At 41.1% G+C, this 27,751-nt stretch overlaps 1 protein-coding gene across 1 annotated transcript in view; it reads right to left on the reverse strand.

The window, feature by feature from the left end:
* Positions 1–27,751, reverse strand: part of LOC122816149 (hexosaminidase D-like) — a 922,622-nt gene that overhangs the window by 261,861 nt on the left and 633,010 nt on the right. The window contains exon 9 of the mRNA XM_044088904.1: positions 20,436–20,518. Coding sequence (XP_043944839.1) covers positions 20,436–20,518 — 83 coding nt within the window. The remainder of the gene's footprint in view (positions 1–20,435; positions 20,519–27,751) is intronic.

Genomic DNA, 27,751 nt, shown 5'->3' on the forward strand with positions numbered 1-27,751 from the left:
CACAGCAGAAAAAAAAACATACCTCATTATACAAACTGTTACCACTATATACAGTTATATATGTTAATTATTAACTAAAAAATACTCAATTAAACCTCACATTTCAGAATTTATAACAGGTATTAAATGATAATGTATAAAGTTGATATCAATATATCAGATCAGTGTACCATTTACTATGTCAAGACATTCTTACAATATTTTAATAAAAAGAAGACATTTCACCTTGTTTAGTTTTATTTCTTGCTTAGAGGCAACAACAAGTTTTAAAGTTTGACTGCAGTCTTTTACATGTGCATAAATGTAACCTTTACTAGCTACTGTAGAAAAGATTGGTTACTTTATAAATTCATATTGTATGAAACTATTCAATATTGAAAAATGCATCACTTCAAATGTCTCTGCTCTGTCTTGCTTGCATCGGGAGTAGTATTTTGTTTGGCAGTCATGTTCATTCCCCTGCCTGCGTGCGCTGCTTCACCCTCCCCTGCAATCTCAAGAGTTGAGCTGATGCACAAAACTTCATTTAGGCTACATATGTGTAGATCTAAATGACAACAAAGTCCACTTCAACTCTAACTCCGACTTGACTTTGACAAATCTAATTACCACATTTATACATATACAGATCAGCATACAAGTAACACATATTCTCCTACACCATTGTATGAAAACCACCCAAGGATATGGCCTATGCAAATTCGACAGTTTTTAAATGGCATCTACTCAGCGCACATAGACAGCTCCACATGTAGCCTTGCCCTAATATTTAATTTAATTGCAGCTAAGATGTGACTGAGAAAAGTCTCTGTAATTCTGTCCAGTCATCTGCTCAGAATATATAAAAAATGACCTTTTCACAAATGTTATGTTGGCATCAGCAAAGAAATAACTTAGGACTGCAGTGCTCTGTTAAGATATATTCTCAAAGACCTTCACAAAAAATGAACGGTCTTTATGCCCCAAGTAAAACATTTACTTACAATAATTTAATAGTGTGTAGATTAATGTTCTAAGAAGCTTCAGAAAATGCCACTTCCTTATTTTAGTCACAAGTGTTCATTTTGACATAAGAGTTCAAAGGTCGCACTGTGTGACTGTTGCTCAGCTGAGATAAAAATTATGAAAATAAAAATAGAAGACTGTGCTCGTGACAAAGTTCTAATGAAGCTTTTTAGGTTTTCGACGGCAAATTCTTTGCAAAGGTAAGCTAGTTATGTAGCTTATGCCAAAACTGGTTTCTAAGGATTTAAAATATTCTCAGTCGCCATGTGAAAGAAGGAAACAAGAAAAAACATTAGGGAAAGCACCATAGCACTTTCTGTTTCTAATTAACGCTCGAGTAACCTAAAATTCTCTCTCAACATTTAGTTCAAAAGAAAACAAAAAACACCATATAAATAATTAATTTAAGATATATTCCTTGTTTGTAAGCTAGATTTATTTACACCATACACTGTTCATGTGTACCAGAATACTTTGAAAATGTATTAGTAAAATCTATTATGTTTAGCAAAGGGCTACATGTTTAGTAGAGGAAAAAAACACATCACGTATTTTAGCATAAACTACAATAATACAGCAGTGGCATTTATATAAAAAGTAAACAAACACTATAAGCTGCGTGTTAATATAATAGAAACAAAATTAACTTTCAACAAATTCTATATAATTATAGAGATCTAAGAGTAGAAGGGGGGGAGAAATATATATAACCATAACTAATATGTAGGACTACAGCTAAGCTTATCTATACTTTACATACAATACATCTATCATGAAATATCTAAACTGTTACAGCCTAGATTATTACTAAATGATTAATAACACTTGTTATGCTGCAGTAAGTCAGTATATACATACTCCATACTCTAAGCTAAACAAAAGAAGGATTATGATGAGAATGAGAGAGAGGGAGAAGAAAAAATATACAACATGAATGCATATATGATATTTTATATATACATATATATATATATATATATATATATATATATATATACATATATATATATACACATATATATATATATATATATATATTCGATAGATAGATATAGATATGTATATGTGCTTAAATATTAAGAGTATTAAAAGTTTGTACCTTATTTAGCTATTTGATTCCTGTGGATTTCATAGATTATATTTGCTGGGAAATTTTGTGTGTAAAGAATTTCTATATTATTTACCTTTGAGTTTTTTGTTAATGTTATCATTTGTGGCTTGCCTTTTCAGACTGGGTAAGGAAAAGTCCATTTCTTCAACTGTGTCTAGCAAACTATTTTTTCTTTACAAAATCAGTTGCATCTTTAAGGTTATTGAAAATCCTCTGGCCATCTGTAAGAGATATTTTAATTTTAGATGGGAATAAAATCTGGGCTTTAATGTTGGCTTTCTAAGTTTTTGATTAGAGGGACACAAGCTTTTCTCTTTGTCATTACTGTGGATGTGTAATCATCATCACATCTTATGTTTTTTCCCACTTAGCTGTACTGGATTCCCTGACCATGCAGTTCTTAGTATTAAGTCTTTATCTTGAGTTGATAATAATTTTACAATAATAGATCTGACTGATCTGTGGGCTCTTTCAATCCCAAATGACAGATTCAGGTAAATTCAATATTTTTGGTAACCATTCCTTTAAAAACAGAAACATATTGCTTCCTTCCATTTTTTCTGGGAATCCATATATTCTGATATTATTTCGTCTGGATCTAGACTCCAAATCTTCCACTTTTTCTAGTAATTGGTTATTTTGTTTTAATAAGAAGTCTATATGGTTGGCATTTTCCATCTGTCTTCCATCTATTTCATTTACTGATTCTTCTATAGCTGCTATCTGGTCAGAGTGTTTAGTGATTATTTCTTTCATGTCATTTATTTGTTTCTTGCTTTCTTTCTTCGTGTTTTCCATAATTTTCTCAAGATTATCCATCATTAAAGAAAGGTCCTGGATGCTATTAAAACTGTCCTGTAAAGAAGCTTTTGAGTAACTCATAGCTGATGTTAGTGTTGATTCAGTCTGTGACGGGCAAAACAGAACTTGACAGAAAGTTCCTTGATAAATTTCTTGATAAAAATATCAAACTGAGTTTTTTTCTATAAAAATAATCCACAATATTAAGTTAATCGACTTGATGAAAATTTTTAGTAACATTTTAAGAAAACTTAGTAAAATCCTGTCAGAGAAAGTATATTAAGGCATAGCATCAAAAGAGTGCTGTTATCCCCTAGGCATCTTGGACACGCCCCCTCCTTTTGCTACTTTTTAATGTGCACATCCGCCTTATGAAAAGTGGAAGGACCCGATTTTGGCCTACACTCCACAAATGTAGTCGGGACTTCCTCCCTAACTAATATTTCAGGGATCCCCCTAGGGCCTTCTGAATTCATGAGTCCTGGTTCCACAGAGCCTTCGAGGGTGTGCATGTCGTCAGATCCACAGTGACCTCTGAAACGGTTTCAGCTAAAGAGTCTGAACCAATGACCGGATGATCTTTAGACTTTCATCGGCCTCAAGAGAGACATCCGATGTAAGATGTATAGCCGAAGAGCCATACCTAGGCTGTTTGGCCTTTCTCTTCACTATTAACTCAGCAGAAGACCCAAACGTACTGTCCATAACATCTTTCTCTAAGCATTTAAAGACACTGGTTTTCTAGATAAATAGCTGCTAGCAAGGACAGCTGAATAGGCAAAGTCTTAGGCACAAAGGCCTGGTAAATGGAACAAGTTTTATAGTCGTGAGTAGGCCCTAAGCAACATAAGCACTGCTCATGAGTATCTTTATATGGAATCTGTCTCCACACTGGCATTTGCCTTTCATGGATGACATGAAAAAAAAACTCAAACACAGTAGCAATTAAGAAGGAGAAAAATCCCCAATGGGCCACTTATCTGAAATGGCTTGCTACAGTAGCAAAAAATTCAGGTGAGCAGACTGATGATCAAAGATGGCATCCGGACTGTCGGCAGAGATGTTCTGATGGCAGTGCGCGCATATGTAGCATTTATGTTGTACGTATGCGGGGAGTATACGTGCAACATCTCACATACTTGTAAGTAGTAAAAGGCTTTTGTATAATGGCTGGCTGTCAGGTCATCTTTGGCAGGGAATCCTTCATGTTATGATTGCTGCAACAGTAGAATAGGACATACACCAATTCCTCTTGGGAAGGGGTCTGAGATGCCCAACCATCTTTCTGGTGGTGGATCTCTAAAATATCTCCTCAGGTGGGGACTTAGTGGACTCTCCCCTCATAAAAATCAATGTCCTCGGTCAAAGATTCCTGAGGGGAATTAAGTGCCTCCTCTTGCATGTTCTCTTCCGGTGGAGCTCTTCAGTTAGATGTTCTGGAAAGGTACTGGAAGAGGCAGGGAGTTGCTGAACAGGACCTGTCTGGAAGCTGTCCCTCTGGAAAAAGGTGATGAGACTTAGAGCTCATATCCACCTGGGGAAGGAGTATAGGATCCAAGGAAGTGAGAGTAGAGGATTCCACATGATGGAAGAAAATGCTCTCCACTACCTCAAAGGCAAATTATTCAGAAGTAGAAACCAACCTCTATGTAGAACTCGGCAAAGCAAGTTCTCCAATCCTCCTGGATTTCCCCTCCAAGGAGGGAGTTGGACCCAGGCAGTCCAGTGCTGAGGCTCTAATGGGAAGCACCGGCTCTGAAAACCTCAGAGTCAAAGTCAACCTTTCAGATACATATATGATGTTCCAGCTTTGACATTCATCTTGCTTAGTGGGGCTTGCAGATGAATGGGTCAAGGAAACCATCTGAGTTGAAGAAGAATGTGGTATCTTTGTATCCGAAACTTCAGCTCTCGGTGCTCTCTGATCTGAAGACTCCAAAACAGTGGGTTGGCTAGAAGAAGGAGTTACCATGAGGTGTGAAGGTGGCTGAAGGCTCACAGACACGATGGGAAGATGGAGCTGGCACTAACCCCGATTTAGATTTGTACTAATAAGGAATTTCCTAATCATCCTGTCCACATCTTCCATTGAAAGATTTCGGGAGGACCTGAATGAGAAGACGTGGAAGGAGGATTGACGACTTCCTGGGAGTCTCCTGTAAAAATGGAGATATTAGTCTAGCAGACACAGGCTCCAGAGAAAATCTAGGACTCCGGATCAGAGGAGACACTTTTTTGACTTTGGAGGACTGTTCCAAACTCCAAGCAAATCTAGGACACAGAGTAGGACAACTCTTCATGTGCTCCCTGGGCTCCAATAAACTTTGCATTTTTTGAGCCCCAGAAATAGAAGCAGTAGTACAGGAAGAAGCTGGGAAAGGCCCTTCAGGACCAACTTATTTCGCTTGTCACTCATTGCCCTTGAATTAAAGATGACACATAACTTGCAAGGCACCTGCAAATGAGATGGGCATAAACAATATATACACTCCCTGTAGGCATCGGAATTGGTTATTTTATGCCCACAGGACGTGCACGTCTTAAAACTGGTAAGCTTGTCAGCCAAACCAACAACTAAACAACAGCCAAGATATTGAATACAAAGATTTTTTTTTTTATAGCAAGGAAGAAGGGAAAAAGAAAATAAAGGTAGTGGTAGAAGGAATACCTCAACAGGTACAGAAATAAATTAGGCAAGGCCTAGTACCAACAATGGTACAATAAAACTACCTAAACAGTAACCATAAAGGTAAAAAGAGTAAAGAGAAAAAGGGCTAAATAAGTACAAACATGAACAAGAAGAAAAAGAAAAAATAATTTTTATTTTTACTCAACACCTAGCTAGGCATCCTAGAGCCTGAGAGAATGCAATAATGAAGAAATCATTAGAGCGGCAAACAAGATCCAGGGTACTCTGGCAAGCAAGGGTCATTATGGGTAAAGGGAGGAGTTTGAGAGACAGAACCAAGATTTTAAACAGATTGGTCAAGTCGGATCAGATCAAAGACCTATACATTGAGGAATAAATGAAAATGACAACATCAGATCTAACACTGTGTGTGTCCACTGTAAATTAAGGAAATACCAATAGGAAAAAGTCATGTAGCCATGGTGGTGCAGTGGTTAGCATTGTCGTCTCACAGCAAGAGGTTCTCCTGTTTGATTCTCGACTGGAGCACCTTCTGTGTGGAGTCTGCATGTCCTCCCCACAGTCGAATGACGTTTAAAGACATGCAGGTAGGTGCGTGCATGAATGGGTGTGCCTTCGTTGAAGGTTGGGCGTCGGGCTGGCACCTCGGCACTGTAAAAATCCACTGCCAATCATTAGTGGACCAGAGTTATGCTGTGGCAATGAAAGACATTACTTACCAATAGGAAAAAGTCCAGCCGCTGAAGTACCATTGAATAGCCAGACTTTTCTATTGGCATATCCTTACAGGACAGAGCAAAATACAAGAAAAATCAGGTACATTCTGCAAAACTAAAGAAACAGAAACGTACAAGATTTTCCTTGCATATCTTCATTGTGCCTCCTAAAATCTCTCAAATATCTGGATTTCCACAAAATGTCCATTTTTGTGCATCATAGTTTTGGTCTGTTCCTCATAAAAATTATTTTTTTCTGGCAAGCTATTGGGGATTGAAGTCATTAAATATAGACAGACATTTGGGTTCGAGCTTCATACCCTTTCAAAAATGCATGCCACCATAAAACTTTTATTCCAGAAACTTTCTAAGTTTAGAAAAATTTAAAAACTGTCCCTGTTTTTTGGACACCTGACCTCCCATTATGTAGAGCTTGGTTCAGGTTTCTTGCATTCTACCAAAAAAATGTTCTCTGTTGTTTTTCCTGTACTGTACAGATTTACTCTGCAAGCATGAGAATGCAACTCCCATACAAATGCACTCTACATCAACAAATGCAGAACACTACAGCGCTGTTGCACAGATATTTAAGAAAGGTTAAGCAATTTCTTTCTTAAATAATTAGACTGTTTACTAGCAATAACCCCTAATTGGGTGTGGGTATCACAGGATTAACCCATGGCTGGCTTTGTTTAATCTCTCAGGCTTCGCCCTTGTGATTAAACCATGTCAACTGTGAGTTAATACTGTGATATCCACACCCAGTCATGTGTTATTGCTAAAGTATAGCACAGCATCTGGAGTTAATTACATTAAACAGCCAAGTTACTTGTAAAACACTTGACATTTGTTCAAAATATTTATACTTGAAACAATGTGCAGACACGTGATTATTCCAAAAGTAGAAACTAAACAAGTAATGTTTGCCATTGTTCAGAGATTTCTGTATACATTTTGAAAATGTGAGGGGTGTTAGTCATTGCCTGGACAGCTCCCCTTTTTTATTTTTTTCTGTGTTTTTTTAGTGTCTTATCTCTGGGAGCATTTTTTTCAGTCCTTATGTTAGCATTTCATTTTGACCTCTGGTAGTAACATGTTGCTTGTTAATGGTAGTGTACAACTCATTTGTCTACGATTTTATGTTTCATACTTGACTGCTATAAATCAATAAACAAAATGCAGTCTCTTTACAGTTTCTTAGAACAGTCTCACTAATCATTTGGAATTTCAGTCAGGATAAGAAACCACAATAACATAAAGTCTTAGAATGCTATACATGTGTATTATCAGTACATGGCACAATTTAGTTCTGACTTTTATGTGGAGTCAGTGCCTAGGTAAGAAAATTAAACTCTTGTCATCTTTTTCTTGGAATGCAGTTCTGGTTTTTAACATATTCTTTTAAGGAATCTCAGAAAATTTGTGGAACACTTCAGTTATTTATTTTTTTTACTTGCTGACTTTACTTACTAAATGCTAGCAGGTAGTTATCTTAATTCAAGATACGATGGACTTTAGCAGTTTATATTCTTGCATATTTTTGCCTGTCCTTAAATCCACGCTGTGCAGTTTAACATTTTTTTTTTTTTGCTCTCTCTGTCATTTATTACTGCCAACCTGGCCCTGCATACCCTATCTATGCTGGCTCAACTACCTAACTCATTGCCTTCTCTCAGACTTTATCTGGTACTGCCAGGGGCCAGTCACAGATACTTAGGTTTCCAAGGGCTCAGCATGTATCTGGGGGTGGGTCTTGTATGACCTACCCATTTCCACCCTTCCTTGTGGTAACGTGGTATAGTCTGAGTGGTTGTGCAACATAAGTAGCTGGCATATCTCCCCACCTCTGCAGCAGCTCAGCCAGACTACTATCCACCCTTTTGACCATGCCGCCCTTCAAGTGGTGTTCCCAGCCTACACCAAGATGCCCATGTACCACTCTTCCTCTGGAATAGGCATACCCATCCCCTCCCTTGTCACTCGCCCGGCTGCAATTTCAACCTGGGTCATCTGGGCTGTAGTCAGGGCTTTATCCCTTTATGCCACCAGAGCAGCTACAATTTAAAAGTTAACATAGTTAGTACTTATGATACTGGCAACACCTTGTAATATTACTGGATATTTTCTGAAATCTTAGAAAAACGTGCAATGCATTAAGACAGAAATAAATTAACAAGCCATGAGGGTGCTGGCAGAATAGTTGTTATAACAATGCAGATATGTTCCTAAAAAACCCTGCCCTGCATTTAGACTATTAAAACTTACTATAACAGCCAGGTAAAAAAAATATATATATATTTTACCGAAGTCATCCGGGTACCAAAGTTGCTTATGAGACTTCAAGATTCTTTGAAATGTACTTCATAGGTGTTTGACTTTTTTTCTCCTTTTTCATTCTTCATGGGATAGTTTAATATCTTCACATACCCTAAATAGGGGGATGAACCCCCACACCACCTGTTTTATCATTCTAATACTGCAGTCACCAATGTCTCAAGGCAACGGCAGGACATCTCTCAAGTTTAACTTGTTGGCCAATGCAATTGGTATCTTTTGCTCCACAGTGTGAAAATATACACATACAGTATGTAAAGTCAGGACTGAATAAACATTCTATCATCTGATCTTTAAAATACTGAATGATTCCCCTACCCAACCTCCTCACTGACAACTTGCTACACTACACATCATTTCCATAAGTATCATCAAGACCTGCATGTTCATTTTTCCAGGAACTAGAGACATGTCTTTTTTCTGGGAAGACCAACCACCGGTCAAAACTATACTACATTTCTGAGGTTTAGTGGATATATATTATTGTGCTAACATGTCAAATAACATGCATGATATAATAATTAGCTGGCCTACTTGTTCCCCTTTGTGGTGGCAGCTGAATAAAGACACACAGTGCTGCAGGCAGTCAAAAGGGTTTTTTTGGTAATGGTCGAAGTCCAAACAGCTAAGATGATGACATGCTCATTCACTCACATAAAAGTCTGCTATGCTTTCTCCTCCATGGGGGCATGCCCCCTCTTTTACATACTCCCTGAAGGGTTGCTGCTTATCTCAGCTTGCTACAACCCAGTGCACATCACTAGCCAAAATGCTGTGTGCTACGTCCTGCTTCACTGCAGATGTCAGTCTTGAAACAGACCAGAAAACCTCCCCACCACCAATGCAACTTCCCCTACAAAAATACTGAAACCTTTAATTGCATAGGTCAGCATGTATGTCTGAAAGGGTCTACTTTACATACCCGAAATACCACATAACTGAAGACCACATAACCAAGACAAGAATGCCGTAACTTCACATACACGAACGTCCACATAGCCGCAAACCTTCCCACGTAAGTAACCACTGAGCTACAAACTCACGGAAAACATACCGCACCATCTACAGCCTACCCAGGTGGGGGGCTGCACCCCCCACACCCCCCTAACTAAATATACCAACTCTGGGATTGCACTACAGTGGGGAATAGGCTAACTCTCCCCTTGTTGGCCCAGTGGTTACCTACCCTGGGAAAGTTTACGGCTATATGGACGTTCATGTATGTGAAGTTATGGCATTCTCGTCTCAGTTATGTGGTATTTCGGGTAAGTAAAGTAGACCTGTCTGAAATCATAGTACACTAACGTTTGACACTTTTTAATATTTCTTTTTCAGTTTACAACATCAGCCATACTATTTGTTTAGAATAATGTATGTATGGTCTTGCATGTTGGCCCTCATCATACAAGAGGCAGAAGATGGCATTAAAGACATTACCTTTTTCCAGTCAAGATTTACGTTTATCAGACTGGCTTATGTGCACCTCCACGTACAGAAGCAGCAGTCCCTTACCTTTCTTGGCATTTTTAAGTTATTACAACAGCATTACAGTCAATTGTGCTTGATTGCAGAATAGCAAAGGAATCATTTTAACATTGTGCTACAATTTGGTAAACATCTGCATGTTTTGTTTTCATTTCAGAAAAATGAAGAATAAAAGGATCCACAAACTGGATAAAAGCTCAGTTTACTCCTCAGAGCACAAATAAAAAATATATATAAACAGTTACAAATGGTGTCCCACAAGGCTCAGTCCTGGGACCTCTCTTGTTCGGTATATATTTCTCGGAGGTACAGGCCAACACGGAAGGACTGTGGCTGACCAAGTTCGCAGATCACTGCAAACTGGGTGCCATAATCGACTCTCCATCCGACACAAGCATCCTCCAAAAGGGCCTCACAGAAAAGTACAGTTTTGTACCTACCATAAATGTAGATGTCCGATAGGTATGCATCTGCAGTCATCACATATGGGTTGTCCTGCCTCAGGCAGCCCTTCGGTCGGCCGGATTCCAAAGTCTGGGTCTGGCCTCGGCTGATGTCGCACTTTCCCCGACGTCAGAGCGTCTGGGGTATAAAAGCATCAGCCGACGCCATTTTCCTCAGTTTTTCTTGCCCCAGATGCCAGGTGCCCTCTAAGGAAGGCTAAAATTTGGAGATATGCATTGCAAAAACAAATCTAAACATGCACAGTACTATAAAAACAAATACACCATAATAGATCCCCCCAGCTAGCTATAAGAAGGGTAAGTACCCAAGAAGTATACCACAGAGGGGAAGGAGGGAGGGTAAACCTGACTGCAGATGCATACCTATCGGACATCTACATTTATGGTAGGTACAAAACTGTACTATGTCCTTCAAGGATGCATCTGCAGTCATCACATATGGGTAGAATACCATAGCCAATCTGGGGGTGGAGGTACTAAGTAAAGGATGGTGTAGCTAAGATACCCTGCAGGACTGCCGTAGCAAAGCCTGCTCTGGATCTGGAGTATAAAAGTAAATTGCAATGCTTGGCAAATGTATGCACGGAGCTCCATGTAGCAGCTTCTAAAATGTCCTTGGTAGCCACCCCTCTTAGGAAGGCTGTGGTGGTGGCTGTGGCTCTCGTGGAATGAGGTCTAACGTCAGCTGGCAGAGTCTTTCCATGAAAGGTGTAACAAAAACGAATGCAATTTCCTATCCATTTTGAAATTGTCTGTTTGGAAATTGCTTTTCCTTGTGCCCCAGCAGCATATGCTACAAACAGCTGGTCAGTCTTTCTAACTTTTAGTTCTGTCCAAGTAGTAGCGCAACTGTCTGTGTATGTCCAGGGTGTGCAGAAGTTTCTCCCCTTTATTTTGTGGTTGTGGGAAGAATGTAGGCAAGTGAATAGCTTGGTTCAAAGATACCCTGGATACCACCTTTGGCATAAATGTAGGATTGGTTCTCAATGAAACTCTGTCCTGATGAAAGATAAGAAATGGCTGCACTGCCATTAGAGCTTGTAACTCAGATACTCTTCTTGCTGAGGTTATGGCCAGAAGGAAGGCAGTTTTCCAAGACAGAAAGTGTAGATCTGCAGATGCTGCTGGTTCAAAGGGAGGAAGTGTTAGTTTTTCCAACACGAAGTTAAGGTCCCAAGTAGGTAGAGGTGGTTTCCTTGGAGGATTGATGTTTTTGATTCCTCTTAGAAACTGTCTCAGGAGAGGATGAGAGAAGACAGGTGGATTAACATTGTATTCTGCTGAAATTGCTGAGGTATGTATCTTAATGGAAGAGTAAGACAGGCCGCTGTGGAACAATTCTGCCAAATATTCCAGTATATGTGTCATGTTCATCACTGTCACATCCAGGCCCTTTGTTGTGTTCCAAGTGTGAAATCTTTTCCATTTTGCTGAATATGCCTTCCTTGTGGAAGGCCGTCGAGCTTCCATAATAATATCTTTCACTCTCTGGGATAGCTTATCCTGAGGAGTCTTCATGGTATTTTCCAGGCAGTTAGCTGCAAGGTTTTCAGGTTGGAATGCAGAGTCTTGAAATTGTGCTGCGTCAGTAGAAGTGGCCATAGGGGGAGAGGCCACGGTTTCGTCTGTGACATGCTCTTTAACAGTGGGTACCAGTGCTGTCTTGGCCAGTTTGGAGCTATCAGAATCACTCTGGGCTGCTCTGTCCTGATCTTCAGTAAGACCTTGGTCATTAATGGGAGAGGTGGAAAAGCATACACTGTTAGAGCTTTCCAGCTGAAAGAGAGAGCGTCCACTTTCCATGCTTGTGGGTGGTATGTCCTTGAGCAGAATTTCTTCAGTTGATGATTGTGGGGGGAGGCGAACAGATTTATTTCCGGCCTTCCCCATGATTGTGTTATGAGTAAGAAGATGTCTGGGTGCAGCATCCATTCGTGTGCATCCATGATATTTCTGCTTAAGCTGTCTGCCAGTATATTGTCTTTCCCTGGCACGAACTGGGACTGCAGCTGTATATTGAGTTTCAAGGAAAGTTCCCATAGATTCATTGCCAGTCTGCAAAGAAGGTAGGAATGGGTGCCTCCTTGCTTGTTTATGTACCACATAACTCTGGTGTTGTCTGTCCTTATGAGTAGGTGGCCTTGATGAAGAAAAAGTTTGAAGGCCTCAATTGCCTGTATCACTGCCAACATTTCCTTTTGGTTTATGTGCATGCGCAGCTCTCTTTGTGACCATAACCCTTGGATACATCTGCCCTCCATGTGTGCTCCCCAACCTCGGTCTGAAGCGTCCGTAGTGATGGTTTGGTTGGCTCTTGGCTTGCTGAAGGGCAACCCGCTGTTCGACTGGCAGGCTTGAGCCCACCACAGAAATTCCTTTTGGAGGCATGGAATGAGTGGGATCAAGGTTTCTAAGCTGTGACTGTGCTGAGTCCATAAACTCCTTAGGTACCATTGTAATTTTCTCATATGCAGCCTTGCTTGTGGGATCAGAAGAATGCAAGATGCCATGTAACCCAGGGCCTGCAGGATTTTCCTTGCATTCAGCTGAGTTTGTCTTGTCAGATTCTTGAAGTAATCCGGTAGTTGTTTTTGTTTTTCTTCTGTGAGAAAGGCCATTTGGGTGGTTGTGTCTAGATCCGCACCCAGAAAAGTTATTCTTTGGGATGGAACAAGTCTTGATTTGTGGATGTTGACTGTATATCCCAAGGCCTGCAGTAGGTGGATGGCATAATCTAAGTCCTTTAACAAAGTTTGCTTGCTGTCCGCTTGTATAAGGCAGTCGTCCAGATATGGGTAAATTTGAATCCCCTGAAGTCTGCAGTGTGCAATTACTGATGCCAGGCATTTCGTGAATACTCTGGGCACAGTAGATAAGCCAAAGGGCAATGCTGAGAATTGATAATGCTCTGACCCTGCAAGAAATCTGAGGTGTCTTCTGCAACTTTGTCTGATAGGGACATGCAGGTATGCCTCCTTGAGGTCTAGAGTCACCAGCCAAGACCCCTTGCCCAGCATGGGAAGGAGTTGCTGTAGAGTCAGCATTTTGAATTTTGGCACAATGAGGTAAGTATTCAATGCGGACAAGTCGAGAATAGGCCTCCATTGATTTTCTTTTCTTGGAACAAGGAATAATCTGGAGTAAAATCCTTGGCCTTGTTCTGAAAGAGGTACCTTTTCTATAGCTTTCATTTGTATTAAGTTGGAAATTTGTTTCAAAGCCTCTGCCCTCTGATTTGGTGGCAGGTCTGGCATGCCTTTTTTTTTGGCAATGCGTGGAAATGGAACCTGTATCCTTTGTCTATTATTTGCAGTGTCCATGTGTCCCTTGTAATGCTGTGCCAATTTTTTGAAAATAAAGAAAGCTTTCTGCCCAAAGGTGCTTCTAATTGAGCCCTGGTCGGCGGAGTCAAAACAAAGTCATTGAGTCTGTCCTGGTGTAGCAGTTGTAGTTCCTGCACTACCTCTCTGGTTGGGAGGCTGCCACTGACGGCCTCTGTAGGAGCCTCTAGCTTGCCCTCTACCTCTGGCACGCCTATTCCTGCCTCTCTGAGATATGCCTGAGTCCGGAAAGGACCAATTCTTAGTAGGCCAATTTCTGCTGAATCTCGGTGGTTGGACTTGCAGAAAGTCTTTGACTGTTTGCACAGATTTTGCCTTTTCTTCAAATTTCTTTAAGACCTCTTGAGCCGTGGAACCAAATAATTTTTGCTTTTCCACAGGAGCATCCAAAAGCTTAGCTTTAACATGGTCTGGCAGAGATTGTTCCTTCAGCCAGGAATGCCTACGTATGACTGCACCTGTCATAGCTGACCTACATGAAGCTTCCAATGCATCATAACCACACTGCAAGAAATGGTTACTAACCTGCTGGGAGTTATGTACCAGATCCTGAAGGGATTTGCGATCAAGGGGTTCAGAAGAAGACAGTTTCTTATGCAATTCATCTAACAAATACTCTTGGTACTGTATCATATGAAATTGACAATTTAATGCCCTCATGGAAAGAGTTACAGAAGTATACACTTTCTTACCCCATCTCTCTAAAGCTCTGGACTCCCTTTCAGAGGGTAGAGAATTCCTAGCAGTGGCAGCTGCAACCCCTTTTGGGCCCTGGGAAATAGTTTCTGGATCAGCAGAGTGGGCCTTGTACAGGTGTAGATGTGAGTCCGGGACCCTGTAGTACCTATCAGGTTTGGCAGGAGCCGGAGGGAGAGAGTCAAGGGCTGTACTAGCATCAGAGTACACATCATCAATAACATTCAAGACAGGAGGTATAGCTAAAGGCCTATGCTGAGGTAAATGTAAAAAGGTCCTTAATCTCTTTCTAGAATCAGAGAATTCCTGACCCTGCCATTGAAAATGTTCTCTCATAGAGTGTAATGTCTCTCCAAAGGAAAACTCTTCAGGAGGGGAGGCCGAGGGAATAGATTCTTCAGCATCCGAATCCTCATAGGCCAAATAAGCCTCCTCCTGGTGGTCTGACAGAGTAGAGCCATCAGTGGACTCATCTGAGGAGTGGGTATCAGAGGGCTCAACCCTGGGCCTTTTGTCTGGAGGTGGTTGAGAGCCCCTGTCCGGATGAGGTTGAGAACCTCTAATTAAGGACATAAGATCCTCTGCTAAGCTAAGAATCTGTGAGCCAGTAGAAGGTCTCTGAGAGGTAACCTTGGGAGGCAAAGCTTTAGTAAGTTTAGCAGCTTTAGCCCTAGAGAAAGCCTTAATGGACATGGATGCAGGCGGTCTGGCTGCACCACGTGCAGGAGTAGACTTGTCTAAAGGAATGGTGTCGGAAGGTTCCTGGACACCAGGATCGGAAGGTAATTCAATAACCGACTCGGCCGGGGCCTCCAGGGCCGAGGTAGTCGGTTGTGCGGTTTCGGTAATAGGAAGTACCAAGGACTCTGTTTCAGCCGAGACCGAGATACTCGCGGTAGGCCTGACCGTGGTTTCAGCCGAAACCGCGGCCCGCGTGTGTCGGTCCTTGTCCTTCCGTTTTTTAATTAAATGCGAAGTCGGAGTCTCCGACAGCATCTTGTAAGCAAAACTAGCCCCAAAGAATTCCTCTGCAAACTCCGACCGACGTCTAAGAGTTCGTCGGTTGAAGGAAGCACAGGCTGAACAGGTCGAGACGTCGTGGTCTGGGCCTAGGCAGGGGAGGCAGTAAGAGTGGAAATCCTTATGAGGTATTTGTTTCCCACAAGTTAAACAATTATTAACTTTATCTGACATCGGCTGAGGCAAGAAAGAGTCCCCAACGGGGTACTTAGCTTTTTCGAAGTCTTCAGTAGCTGAATCACAGGAGCTGGCCGACCGGCACTTGCGAACTGCTTCTGCTTCGGGCACCACGCGGCAAGAAAGACTGAGGAAAATGGCGTCGGCTGATGCTTTTATACCCCAGACGCTCTGACGTCGGGGAAAGTGCGACATCAGCCGAGGCCAGACCCAGACTTTGGAATCCGGCCGACCGAAGGGCTGCCTGAGGCAGGACAACCCATATGTGATGACTGCAGATGCATCCTTGAAGGACATCAGACAACTGGTGCCAGAGCCATGGCCTCAAGCTAAATGCCAAAAAGTGTATAGTCATCCCCTCTGGCAAAAACAAAGTGCCCACAAATTACCACATAGGTGGTAATCCATTAAGTACAGAAGAAGTAATTAGGGACCTGGGGACCCAAGTTGATAGCAATCTCTCATTTGACAACCACATGGCCAAAGTGGTTAGAAAAACATTTTATATAGCCCACCTAATCATGAAGGGATTCACATCTAGATCAGGGGAGGTCATCGTGCCTCTTTACCCATCCCTCATCAGGCCCATAATTGAGTACAATGCCCCTTTGGGATGTACCTTACCAGACACCTGCAGCAACTGGAAAGACCCCAAAGTACCTCACCAAGAGGATCAAAGGGCTCAAACAGATGCCATATGCTGCCTGGTTAAAGAAACTCCAGCTCTACTCAGTGGCATACCGCCTGTTCAGAGGCGATCTGTGCCTGACGTATAAAGCCATGTCCAACCCGAATTAATGGACATGCTGCACCTCAGAAAATCCAAATCCCATCGAGCTACGTGCTCGAGAGACTTGAACCTCAGCACTGAAATAAATAGGACATGCTGGAGGGACAGATTCATAACCCAGAGGCTCCCTTCACTCTGGAATAAAATCCCAGTCCAGGTTAAGCAGAGTCCCTCATTGACTCTCTTCAAGAAGAATCTTGATGAGTGGATGGGAGATCGTAGGTTTACCCCGGGTATCACTTCTGTGTCACTGTTAGACAGAGGCACAGTATACTAACCTCAAAAAAGGGCATAGCAAAATAAATTTAAAATGGGTGACGAAAGCCAAACACATTCTGGCTAGGCTTATAAATGCCCTAGAGCAGATAGCCTAGTATGAACCTATGAACGAACTGACCACGGCTGGATAAATCAGATAAAATGTATCTTTAATGAACAATATAAAAGCAAGCGCTTTCACGGTTTATAGCTAATCGCTTCATCAGACTCTATTCACACAAACAATACCTCAGAATTTAACTATTTCCATCCAATCAAATACAATAGCTGTATGATGTCATTAATTAATAAAGTATTTAAAACCTGTTTAAAGGAAAATGGTACATAACGCATATAAAAAACATTAATTTAAAGAATAATAAAATTAAAAAAAAAAATCAATATTTTAAAGGTCTGGCTCTCAAAAAAGGTTTTAATGAAACTGCACTATTCAACCCTGGAAATCTGTCTGCTTGAAGTTGTAAAATCCATTTCTGTTCTATCTCTTCCACTCTACTCCTTATATCACCTCAGCAGACAGATTTCCAGGGCTGAATAGTGCAGTTTCATTAAAACCTTTTTTGAGAGCTAGACCTTTAAAACATTGATTTTTTTTACTTTATTACTCTTTAAATGAATGTTTTCATATGCTTTATGTACCATTTTTCTTTAAACAGGTTTTAAATACTTTATTAATTAATGACATCATACAGCTATTGTATTTGATTGGATGGAAATAGTTTAAATTCTGAGGTATTGTTTGTGTGAATAGAGTCTGATGAAGCGATTAGCTATAAATCGCGAAAGCGCGTACTTTTATACTGTTCATTAAAGATGCATTGCATCTGATTTATCCAGCCGTATATATATATATATATATATATATATATATATATATATATATATATATATATATATATATATAATTTTTTTATATTCATTTCAGAAAAACCTGCACTCATACTATTACTTTTTCACTCTGCTACTGGACTTGCCCCATACCTCCCCTTCCTGTGGCCCATCAGCTCATTCTTTTGTTCCTTCTAGAAGTGAAAGTCAGGCATCCCCAGAATGGATGAGAGCACAACAGCCCATTCACTCCTGTCCACATCATCATCCGATAGCCTTGAGGATCTAGAAGAATGACTGGAAAATTTGTGGCTCCCTGCCACCGACTGTAGTAAAGAAGACATCAGCATCGAGTGAACAGGCTCCAAGGACGGTGACCGGCACCTTATTCAACTCCGCAATGGTTCCGATGAAACAGATGGAACTGAGGGAGAACTATGTTTCTCGGCCCCGACAACTTTCGGAGCCAAAGAAGTATCAAGTTTGGTGCTGCTTGTTGGCTCAGACACCGGAGTCGATGAAGCAGGCTTTTTGATCGTGTCCAATTTTTTAGTCTGATTTCCTTTGTCCACTTTTAATAAGCCCCTCAACATAAGCTTATTCCTCCTCTCCTGCAAGACCCTGGCACTAAAACTATGACAAATGGAGCAGGAGTCTTGAAGATGGAGTGGGCCCAGACAGTACACACTAGTGTGTCCGTCAGTAATGGACATTTTTTGAGTGCAGGAATCACACTTTTTGAATCCTGACTTGTGTTCCTTTGCTGGTTCCTTAGACATGCTAGCTTTAAGGAAAAAAACTCTCAATAAATGTTAGAACAACCTATATCTTTTATAGAAAGAGAAAGATAGCAAAAAACAGGTATCTAAAATAAAATATATTTTTTTATATAAGAAGAGGAGGAAAGGGAGGAGAAGTCTCTATCTCCTACACCAGAGGAGCCGCCTCTAACTTAAACGGTGTACTCCCAAAAAGAGAAAAGGAAGAAAAGGAGCAAGAATCCTCTAATTTAAATGGATTCTTGAGGAGACAACAAGGCCCAAAGAAAAGGACAGCCACAAAGGTACAACTACAATGTTTAGAGAGCCTAAAATAGAACAAGGCTATTATGATAGAACTAGTAAGTAAAAAAGATAATTATTAGGAAGTAACTATTAGAAAATATATAAAATATTAAATTTTACAAGCCTGAGCCAGTGAAGACAATCCCGAAGCTTCAAGCGGCAAACAAGATCTGGGGAAAAGCCACTAAGCACCATGGGACAGGACTCAGCCTCGAGCCAGTAGAAGCTCTCGAGCTTTATATAGGCCGAGTCAGAGCAGAGTTTTGGCTCCGAACGCAAACAGCCAAGAATGAAGGCGAGATGGGACAACATAACATTTATTATTTTTTCACTCTGCTACTGGGCTTGCCCCATAACTCCCCTTCCTGTGGCCCATCAACTCATTCTTTTGTTCCTTCTAGAAATGAAAGTCAGGCACCCCCAGACTGGATGAGAGCACAACAGCCCATTCATTCCTGTCAAGAGAGTCTTATCACCCCATTTTCCCCCTGGAAGGCAAGAGTAGGGAGTGAGCAAGATGTTGTTCCATTACAGGTGCCCTTCTCTGTAGGTGACTTGCAGACTCCTCAATGGCTGTCTGATCAAAGAGAGGCATACATATTTCTAGTTGCGCCTACCTACCCCCTACTCTCATGGCATACTTACCCTTGTAACACCACAAGCCTACCTAGTCTCTTTTGTGAGCAGCCACACACCCACCTGTAGGTACTGCTAACTGGGTGAGCCTAGCAACTTATTTCTTCCCAGGATGGCAGAGCTAGCATCAGCTGCTCAAGCTTATTACTCCCCACCAGGTCACTCCAGAGCACATGCCACAAGTCAAACACACGTCACCTGTGTCAAAACTAGGACTTTACCCCTCTACATCCTGGGGCCAGCTCACATCACTATTAACTGTTTATACCATTTTCTCAGACTCCTTCTTATTGGTGCAGCAAACTCAATGCAAAACCTTATCATAAACCTACTTGTGCATTCCTAAACTTATTTTTTATGAAATGTATAACTATTCTATTCAGTCTAAAGCATGAATGCAAAATAACTCACTTCAGATCACTTTCTGCTTAAAAATAAGCACTTGTAGTACAACAAAATTAAGCAAGTTGTTTTTGTTACTATTTCACAAATAAGTGACAATGTCTGATTTTTCAGGATACTGACACATTATTGAATGCACACTCACTAAATGTGGTTTGTTTACATGTAAATTGACAGAAGCACCTTTCATGATCATTAAGGTTGCACATTTCTGCAATGTTCTCTGACCTTGGAATTGGTATATATAAAGTTGGGAGGGGTGGGAGACTTGCCCCCCCCCCCCATTGCCAAAAAAATACTTTTTTTAAAAATTGCCAAAAGTGGTTTTCAGTGATTTATTTTCAGATTAATGGCATTCTGTGAATATCCATTCAATCTAGCAACATGAATGTAATTTTTATTACCACTTCAAAAATAAACAACACTGTTTGAAATAATTAGCAGAGTAGACTGCCATATATACCCCCTCTATAATAACACATTTTCCTTACAAGAATAACTTTTAACATCAATGAGCTCTGTTTAATGGGGGGAAATAAAATGTTCTGTAACTGGGACACTCTACAAAATAATATGCACTACACAGGAAGTTCAGACATCTTTTTATGAAAAAAAAAATAGACTGAATTGACTTACCATGGACCAATGTCTGCAGGCAAACTGCCAGTGATGGAATTCCAACTGGAAGCAGCTCACACAAGACGGAATAGTGATCATATCTAGAAACAAAACACATAACAATAGAAAACAGCACAACATATCATGCCAAACAAGAATCTACTAAATCTCCCACTTATGAGAAAAGAAAACATACCAGCTGTTTTTTCTGCCTGCAGCAGTAAAACTGTTTGTTGTTGATAGAGTACCAGCCCATGACACTAAAGAGTAGCAAAGCTTCAAATAGTCATTGGGTGTAACTCAGAATTATACAACAAAGCGCTTGGCCCTATGACAGAGGTGGCTAAAGCCCTGACAATGACTCACGTCCGACTAGCTGGCTTGGGATGGAGGAACCTGGGTGAGAAGGGTAGGAATGAGCAGCCAACATTGTCTCAACTATCATGGGAGGAAGGAAGGGGTATGATCCACTTCACTGCTGACACTGACAGGAGTGTTGAGGAACTGCAGTAACAGAACCTGGGCGAGTGGGCTATGTACTGCACAACAGCCATACAGGTGTGGAAGCATAGGACCTCACTTGAGCAGCAGCATATATGGAAGTCACATACCACCATGGGAATGTGATAAGTAGGCATTGGGAGAGGGTCCCCCACGTGACCATGAGACATACTGCTTCCTAACATCTGTCCTTTGCCTCCTGGAGGAATGAAAAGGCTGAAAAAAAGGTCTCACCTGGAACAGGTAATGAATGGGCCTCAGGGCTCTTGTCCTGATTGGAAACAAACTGGGACTTCCCTCTTGCCCACACAGTAAAGAATAGATGTGCAAGGTCAGTGCAGGGAGGGTTGCCTGAAGGTAACTTTCTGTAATTTAAAAAAAGGAATGGATTTTACAGTTACATTTAAGATTCAAGAATGCCTAGTTATATAAAGTTACACAGGCTTTCAGGGTCTTTCTGGTCTAAGTTCAAATACTATGCAGTAATTATATACAATGGATATTTAGTAGTAAATATTAGTGATTATAATGCATAAAAGCAAAAAATAATTCAACTAAATCATATGAGGTTTTCAAGGCAGGCAACAAAACCCATATACAAAACTTGTGATTTATTATACAATTACTAGCATTAGGTACGGGGTGACTGGAAACCTGACAATGGTAACATGAGGGAAACCTACAGATTTGTTCTTCAAGCAAACCTCTGAATTGCTCTGTGGAGTACACAGGTCCCATAGGTGATGTGTTCTCGTTTATTTTCCTGAGGCAAGGAAGGCAAGGCAAAAGTTATTTACTTACCAGAGTGCTAGCTTTATCTAGTATCTGTCCAGACACTAGAAATGATAGTCCCCAAAAGCATCACATCTCCATGACAACAGCAACCTCTGGTTAATTCAAGCCACCCCTCATGTCCCAAAATGCAGTGCTCTTAGATAATTCTCCAGATAAAGAGGAAGAGGACAGCACAGTAGCAATTATTAAGTATAATAAAGGAAAATATGCCTGACAACATGGACAATTTAGCAGCCAATAGCCAACTGAAGGCCTCTAGTTCTCCTCTAGGTTTCACAGAATACAGCAATTTGGGGAGGGGATTGGTGGGTGGGTGCTTCTATTGTCTGAACAGACACTAGCTAAATCTTACATTTGGTAAGTACATGCAATTATGCTGGCCCTGTCTGGATAATGCTACTGATAGATGGTGTGACGTCCCCATGCTGGGTCAGTAATCAAGGAGCCTGAATCCTCACCAATTACACTCGAGAGGGATGTGCACCTGGAATACAAATGGATATGTATTATTATTTATTATTTTACATTTGTTTATCGGGAAATTCAGACTGGACACAAGTCCTTTTTCAGAGGAGACCCAGGGAAAACAGCTCCACATCAAATAGATAAGAAAGTAACAAATATACATACTCATCGTGATACAAGATTATTAATACAAGATATATCATGTTTTTAGCGGAAGACAAATAATGAGCACACAGTATAGTAAGACACATGTTCCTAGTGGTGATATACATATATACACTGAGATTTTATTTACGGGATGCAAGTATCTATTTACAAATGTATGACATTGTCAGGCTGTAGGACGAACTACAAATAAAACATTCTCAGCAAGCACAGAATATAGTATACAATTATATAACAGTGCGTGCATGTTAGCAATGTTTGTTGCATGATAACAGAGTACTACAGTTGATAAGTTGAGTGACAGAATTGCAGAGATCTTAAGGTTAGGAGACAGATGCCAGGGAAATAAAGTAAGAGATCATCCTGGACTAGTGCAGGAACATAGCTATGTAGTAGTTAGGCAAGTTTCTATTGCTCTTTTGAAATGGGTAGACTGGTATTGGAAATTATAACATAAGGCAGCTTGTTCCAGGTTTTAGCTATGAAGTTGGAGAAATGGGAGTCTCCAGCAGTATTACTGGATTTGGTTACGCTTAGTAGGGGTTTATTACTAGAGTGGAGGGTCCTGTTGCTTGAGTAGGGATGTATTAGGTTCTCTAGGGCAGGTGTTTTATGTGGTTGGTAGCCCATCTTATGGGCCATGATTAATTGATTGTAGAATAAGAGTTGTGGGAGCTCTAGACACTTGAATTGTTTAAGTGTGGTGCAGTGATGTGTCCTGAAAGGGGAGTCTGTGGTGAACTTTGCAGTTTTGTTATAGCAGGACTCTAGCTTTATCAGGTCTGTTTTTCAGAGATTAGTGAGAATAGGTGAGGCATAAAGGAGAGATGAGATGTGTTTGAGCTATTCAGAGGTTCACAGGCAGGTACTAGGCTATTGGCCCTAGGGCCTATACAAGCCCAGCCAAAAAGGTACCGTGGAAATAGTCAGCCCTGCCAAGTCTCAAACCCAGGACGCTGTCCTCAACAATCACACCAACATACCACTATACCATCTAACCTGCTACTGTAGTTTTAGTTGAATTTGTAAGATACTGTTTATTTCTATATGGCATTCCAAGTTTTTATGAACTTCCTTTACAGTTTGTGAGATATGGATGTCTAAGCTCAGGCTGGAATCTATGACTCCCAGGAGTTTAGTGCGTCTTACAGGTGAGATGATAATGTGGTTTCCAGCTGTGTTATTTAAAAGGGGGTGGGGTATTGGTGGCCTGCTAGGATGGAAAACCATAAGTTTGGTTTTATTAGGGTTCAAGATTAACTGGGCATTGCTTAACCAGGTTTCTACTGCAGTAAAGGTTGTGTTTGTGACAGTAACTCTGTTACTGTGTGAGCTAAGCAGACCAAAGTGGAATCATCTGCATACTGAATCACAGTAGCTTGTAGTGCAGAACTATAGAGCTAATTAGTAAAGACAGAGAAAAGTAGTGGACCTAGTATAGACACTTGGGGTACACCTAGGGTAAATGCCAGTAGACATGAGAGGTTTTGTTGCCATAGTACTGCTTGGTGGCGTCCAGTAAGGTAGTCAAGGAAAGGGTTGGTGGGCTTATATTCAGTTCGGAGAGTGATTTAATTAGTTTGCTGTGGGAGACCATGTCAAAGGCCTTGGCTAAATCAAGAAAAACAGCAGATACAATATGACCATTGTTTCTGAGTTCATGAAAGATAGCAGAGCAGTGGTGGCACTGTGGTGCGGGTAGAAACTGTGTTGAGTGTTGGACAGAAGATTGTAATTATGTAGGTAGTCTATTATGCCTGTGTATGCATTTCTCTAGTACTTTTTGACAGTGGGGACAAGATAGCTAGCTTTTGGTTGGTAGTTGGATATGTCAGTAGAATTGTCTCCTTTGTGAAGTGGAATAATGTATGATGTGTTCCAAACTGCAGGGACTTGGTGTTCAGAAATGGATGCGTTGATTAGCATATATACTGGGTAAGCAATACTGTTGGCAGTGATTTTGAGAAGCAGGAAGGTTATCAGTGGCTAGTGTGGTGGGTTTTAGTTTTCTATAAGGTCAGTTGGGACTGGTTGAAGAGAGAATATGTTAGCATTGTTATAAGATATTGGCTTGTTACTGTTTTGAGATATTGGTTCAGTATTTGTAGTGGTGGGGAAGTGACTGACAGAGAGGGCTGAAATGGTCTCGGTGAAATATTTATGGAATTGGATGGCTATGATATCTGGATTGTCGGAGGTTAGGCAGAGAGTGCTAGCTTTACCAGGTCAGAGTATTTTATTAATGGTTAACCAGCATTTCTGAAGGTTGTTTTTATGTTTACTTTGTGCATCCTGGTAGTATTGTAGTTTGTCCTGATTTACCTGTCTTTTTGCCTTATTTCTAAGTACCCGATAGGCTGGTTTCATGGATTGTGTTCCTGTTGTTTATGCCAAATTCCAGGCTTTGTCCTTTGATTTTAGTAATGATCTAATTTCCTTCCTAAGCCATGGGGCAAAGTTTGATTTGATTCTTAAGGATCTGGGGGGTGCTTGTGTATTTAAGATATCTAGAAAGTTAGAGTTAAAATATTTGACAGCATCCTCTAGGGACAATTGTTTAAGTAGTTCCCAGTTACATTGATTTAGAGTGGATAAGAAAGTACTGGAGTTAAATTTCTTTTTGTTTCTAATTAGTCGGTAAGTGGTAGGTTTAGATGGATAGATATGTTGCCTAAGGAGGAATGTACGAAGATAGTCACTAAAGCTGTCTGGGATACAGCTAGATTGTGTGGACGATGTAGGTCTATTAGTTAATATCCAATCAAAGATGGACTTTTTGTTGGATGACTGTTCTATCCTTGTATGTGTTTTGATAATTTAGGTGAATCCATAGAAGTTGCTGTGATTAGCTGGGTTCTGAAGAGTTACAGGTAAACCAGTCTATGTTTACATCTCCCATGATTATTGTTTCTTGTGATAAATTAGACCAGTATAGTAGGTCTTCTAGTGTGGGAATCTTATTGCCAGGTGGGATGTAGGTTCCTGTCACGTTTCTAATTTTCTTAGAGTTAAGTTTAAGTTTTGAAAAAATTACCTTGGCTTTGTCAAAAGTGGGGGGTTTGGATTGGATAGTTCTAAGTTCAGTTAATTCTTGAAAAGTATGACCACACCACCTCCCCTTTTTCCTTTCCTGTCTATCTGAACGATACTGTATTCAAGGGGTAGGATTTCATTATCATAATTATCAGGTGTTAGCCATGTTTCGGTTAATAGCACTTTCTGGTTGGAGGGAAGCCTTCTAGCTTATCAGTGGGAGCAGTAAGCACTAGGTAGCCTATCTACCACAAGAAGAGCGGTTTCTGGCCCAGAAATTGTAGTTTATAGGCCATTTGGGTAGTTTTCACATCTCTTTCAACTTTCAAGTTTAAAAGCCCACAGCTGCGCTGGTTTCTTACCTTTCCTGTAACTAGTCTAGCCCAGATACAGATTTGTTGTATCCAGGACTGTTTCTAGGCTTCTGAGCCTCCCAAGCCTTTCTGTGTTGGAGAGAAGCCTTCTAGCTTGTCAGTGGGAGTGGTAACCACTAGGTAGCCTATCTACCACAAGACGAGTGGTTTCTGGCCCAGAAATTGTAAGTTTATTGACCATTTGGGAAGTTTTTCCACCTCTTTCAACTTTCTGGTTTAAAAGCCCGTGTTTGCGCTTTTCCCGCCTTTCCTGCAACTAGTCTAGTCCAGCTGTGCCAAAGTCTGCTCTTCAATTTTTCCCTTAGATCTGCTAGTTCTCTCCTCTCCTGCACCTTTACTAGCTTATTACTTTAGCACTATACCACACTTCTTGTAGCAATTACTGTAGCACACAAAAGTGTTACCAGCACTAAACGTTCTACAAGTTAACAGCTCCAGGCATGTCTAAAGGTCAGTTCCCTGTGCTTTCTCCTATTAACATGGTGAACTTGGGCATGCTGAGGCAATGTAGCAACTGCCTCATGTACACTGACAACCCTCTCCTCTTACCTCCCAACATTCAGACTTGCGAGAGATGCACTTATATAGCTAAATTAGAAGCCATACACTCTCCAGCCAAGACCGGAATTGCACCACACCACATGTAACACACAGCCCTCTAGAACAGACACCAGCATTGTCTTCACATAAAAGCAAAAACCACACACCCACTTTTGTGGAGGCTCTCAATAAAATTCTACCCAAACAGCAGAGACCTCCAAGGCAGAAATGCACTCTACCACAACACAACACTAATCACGAGACACATAACTCTCCTAAACAGTGTGTCACTCAGCCAAAGCCCCTAAGTTAAAAGAGCATGCCCAACACACTAGTCATAGGTGACTCAATAGTGAGGCACACTGATGTCCCACTCACTAGGTTGAATAAGGAGAAAGTAACAGTCAGCTGCCTGTCAGGCGCCAGGATCCCCCACATAAAGCACAAACTCAGGTCCCTCAACAACAGGTACAAATATGACTCTTATCATTGTACATGTGGGTGTGAATGACCTAAGACGTACCTCCCTGGACTACATGAAAAGAGACACGGAGGAGCTCTCGGATTATGTAGCCCAGGTGGGTATGACCCTAGCCCTGAGCAGCATCATACCATCACCCAGAATGATACCACAGTACAAGCAGAAAATGACTGATTTCAACAATTGGCTAAGTTTCTGGTGTCATTCTAAGGGGGATCCAGTATCTGTCTGCCTGGGATGACATGACTGACAGACCTCAATGCTTTGCCAGAGATGGCCTGCATCTGTCATCCCTGGGCTTCCGGATACTGGCTAAGGCTCTTGCCACCCCTATAGTGCCTTTTTTAGGTCGTGTTCCAAAGACCAAATTACCACCGTAACAAACAAATGCAATCCAAGGTCATGCTGCTCAACCCCAGAAGTCTAAATCTCAAAATGCACTCGCTCGAACCACTCCTTAAAATGGAGAACATTGACATTTGTGCTATAACAGAGACCTGGTTCAAGGCAGCAAAAAGCACCCCAGCACTACCAGGTTATAACTCATTCCAAACCTTTCGGCCCCAGAACTTGGACCAAAGCTCCAAAGGCGGTGGTGTTTCCATATTCATAAAGAATGCACACACCTCCAGACTGGTAGCCCAACATAATCCATCTGAGATAATTCAGGTGCAGCTAACATCGGGTAAGACAGCGATTCAGGTCGTAGCCTGCTATAGGTCCCCAACCATGTCCCAAGACTCACGCTCCGGGTTCCTAAGCATCTTGGAGAATATTAGGGTCCAACCTAACACTCTCATACTGGGCAACTTCAACTACCCCTCCATTAGCTGGGAAAACTACTCATGTACCAGTACACTTGCCCAACGCTTTCTGGAATTCATTAATTGCAATGCCCTGGACCAGCTTGTTCTTACCCCCACTAGAGGTAGCAACTTCCTTGACCTGGTCATTAATAACACGGGTGACTGTTGCTCTAC

This window comes from Protopterus annectens, chromosome 12.part0 (genome assembly GCF_019279795.1).
Source record: "Protopterus annectens isolate FY-2018-M chromosome 12.part0, PAN1.0, whole genome shotgun sequence".
NCBI lineage: Eukaryota > Metazoa > Chordata > Ceratodontiformes > Protopteridae > Protopterus > Protopterus annectens.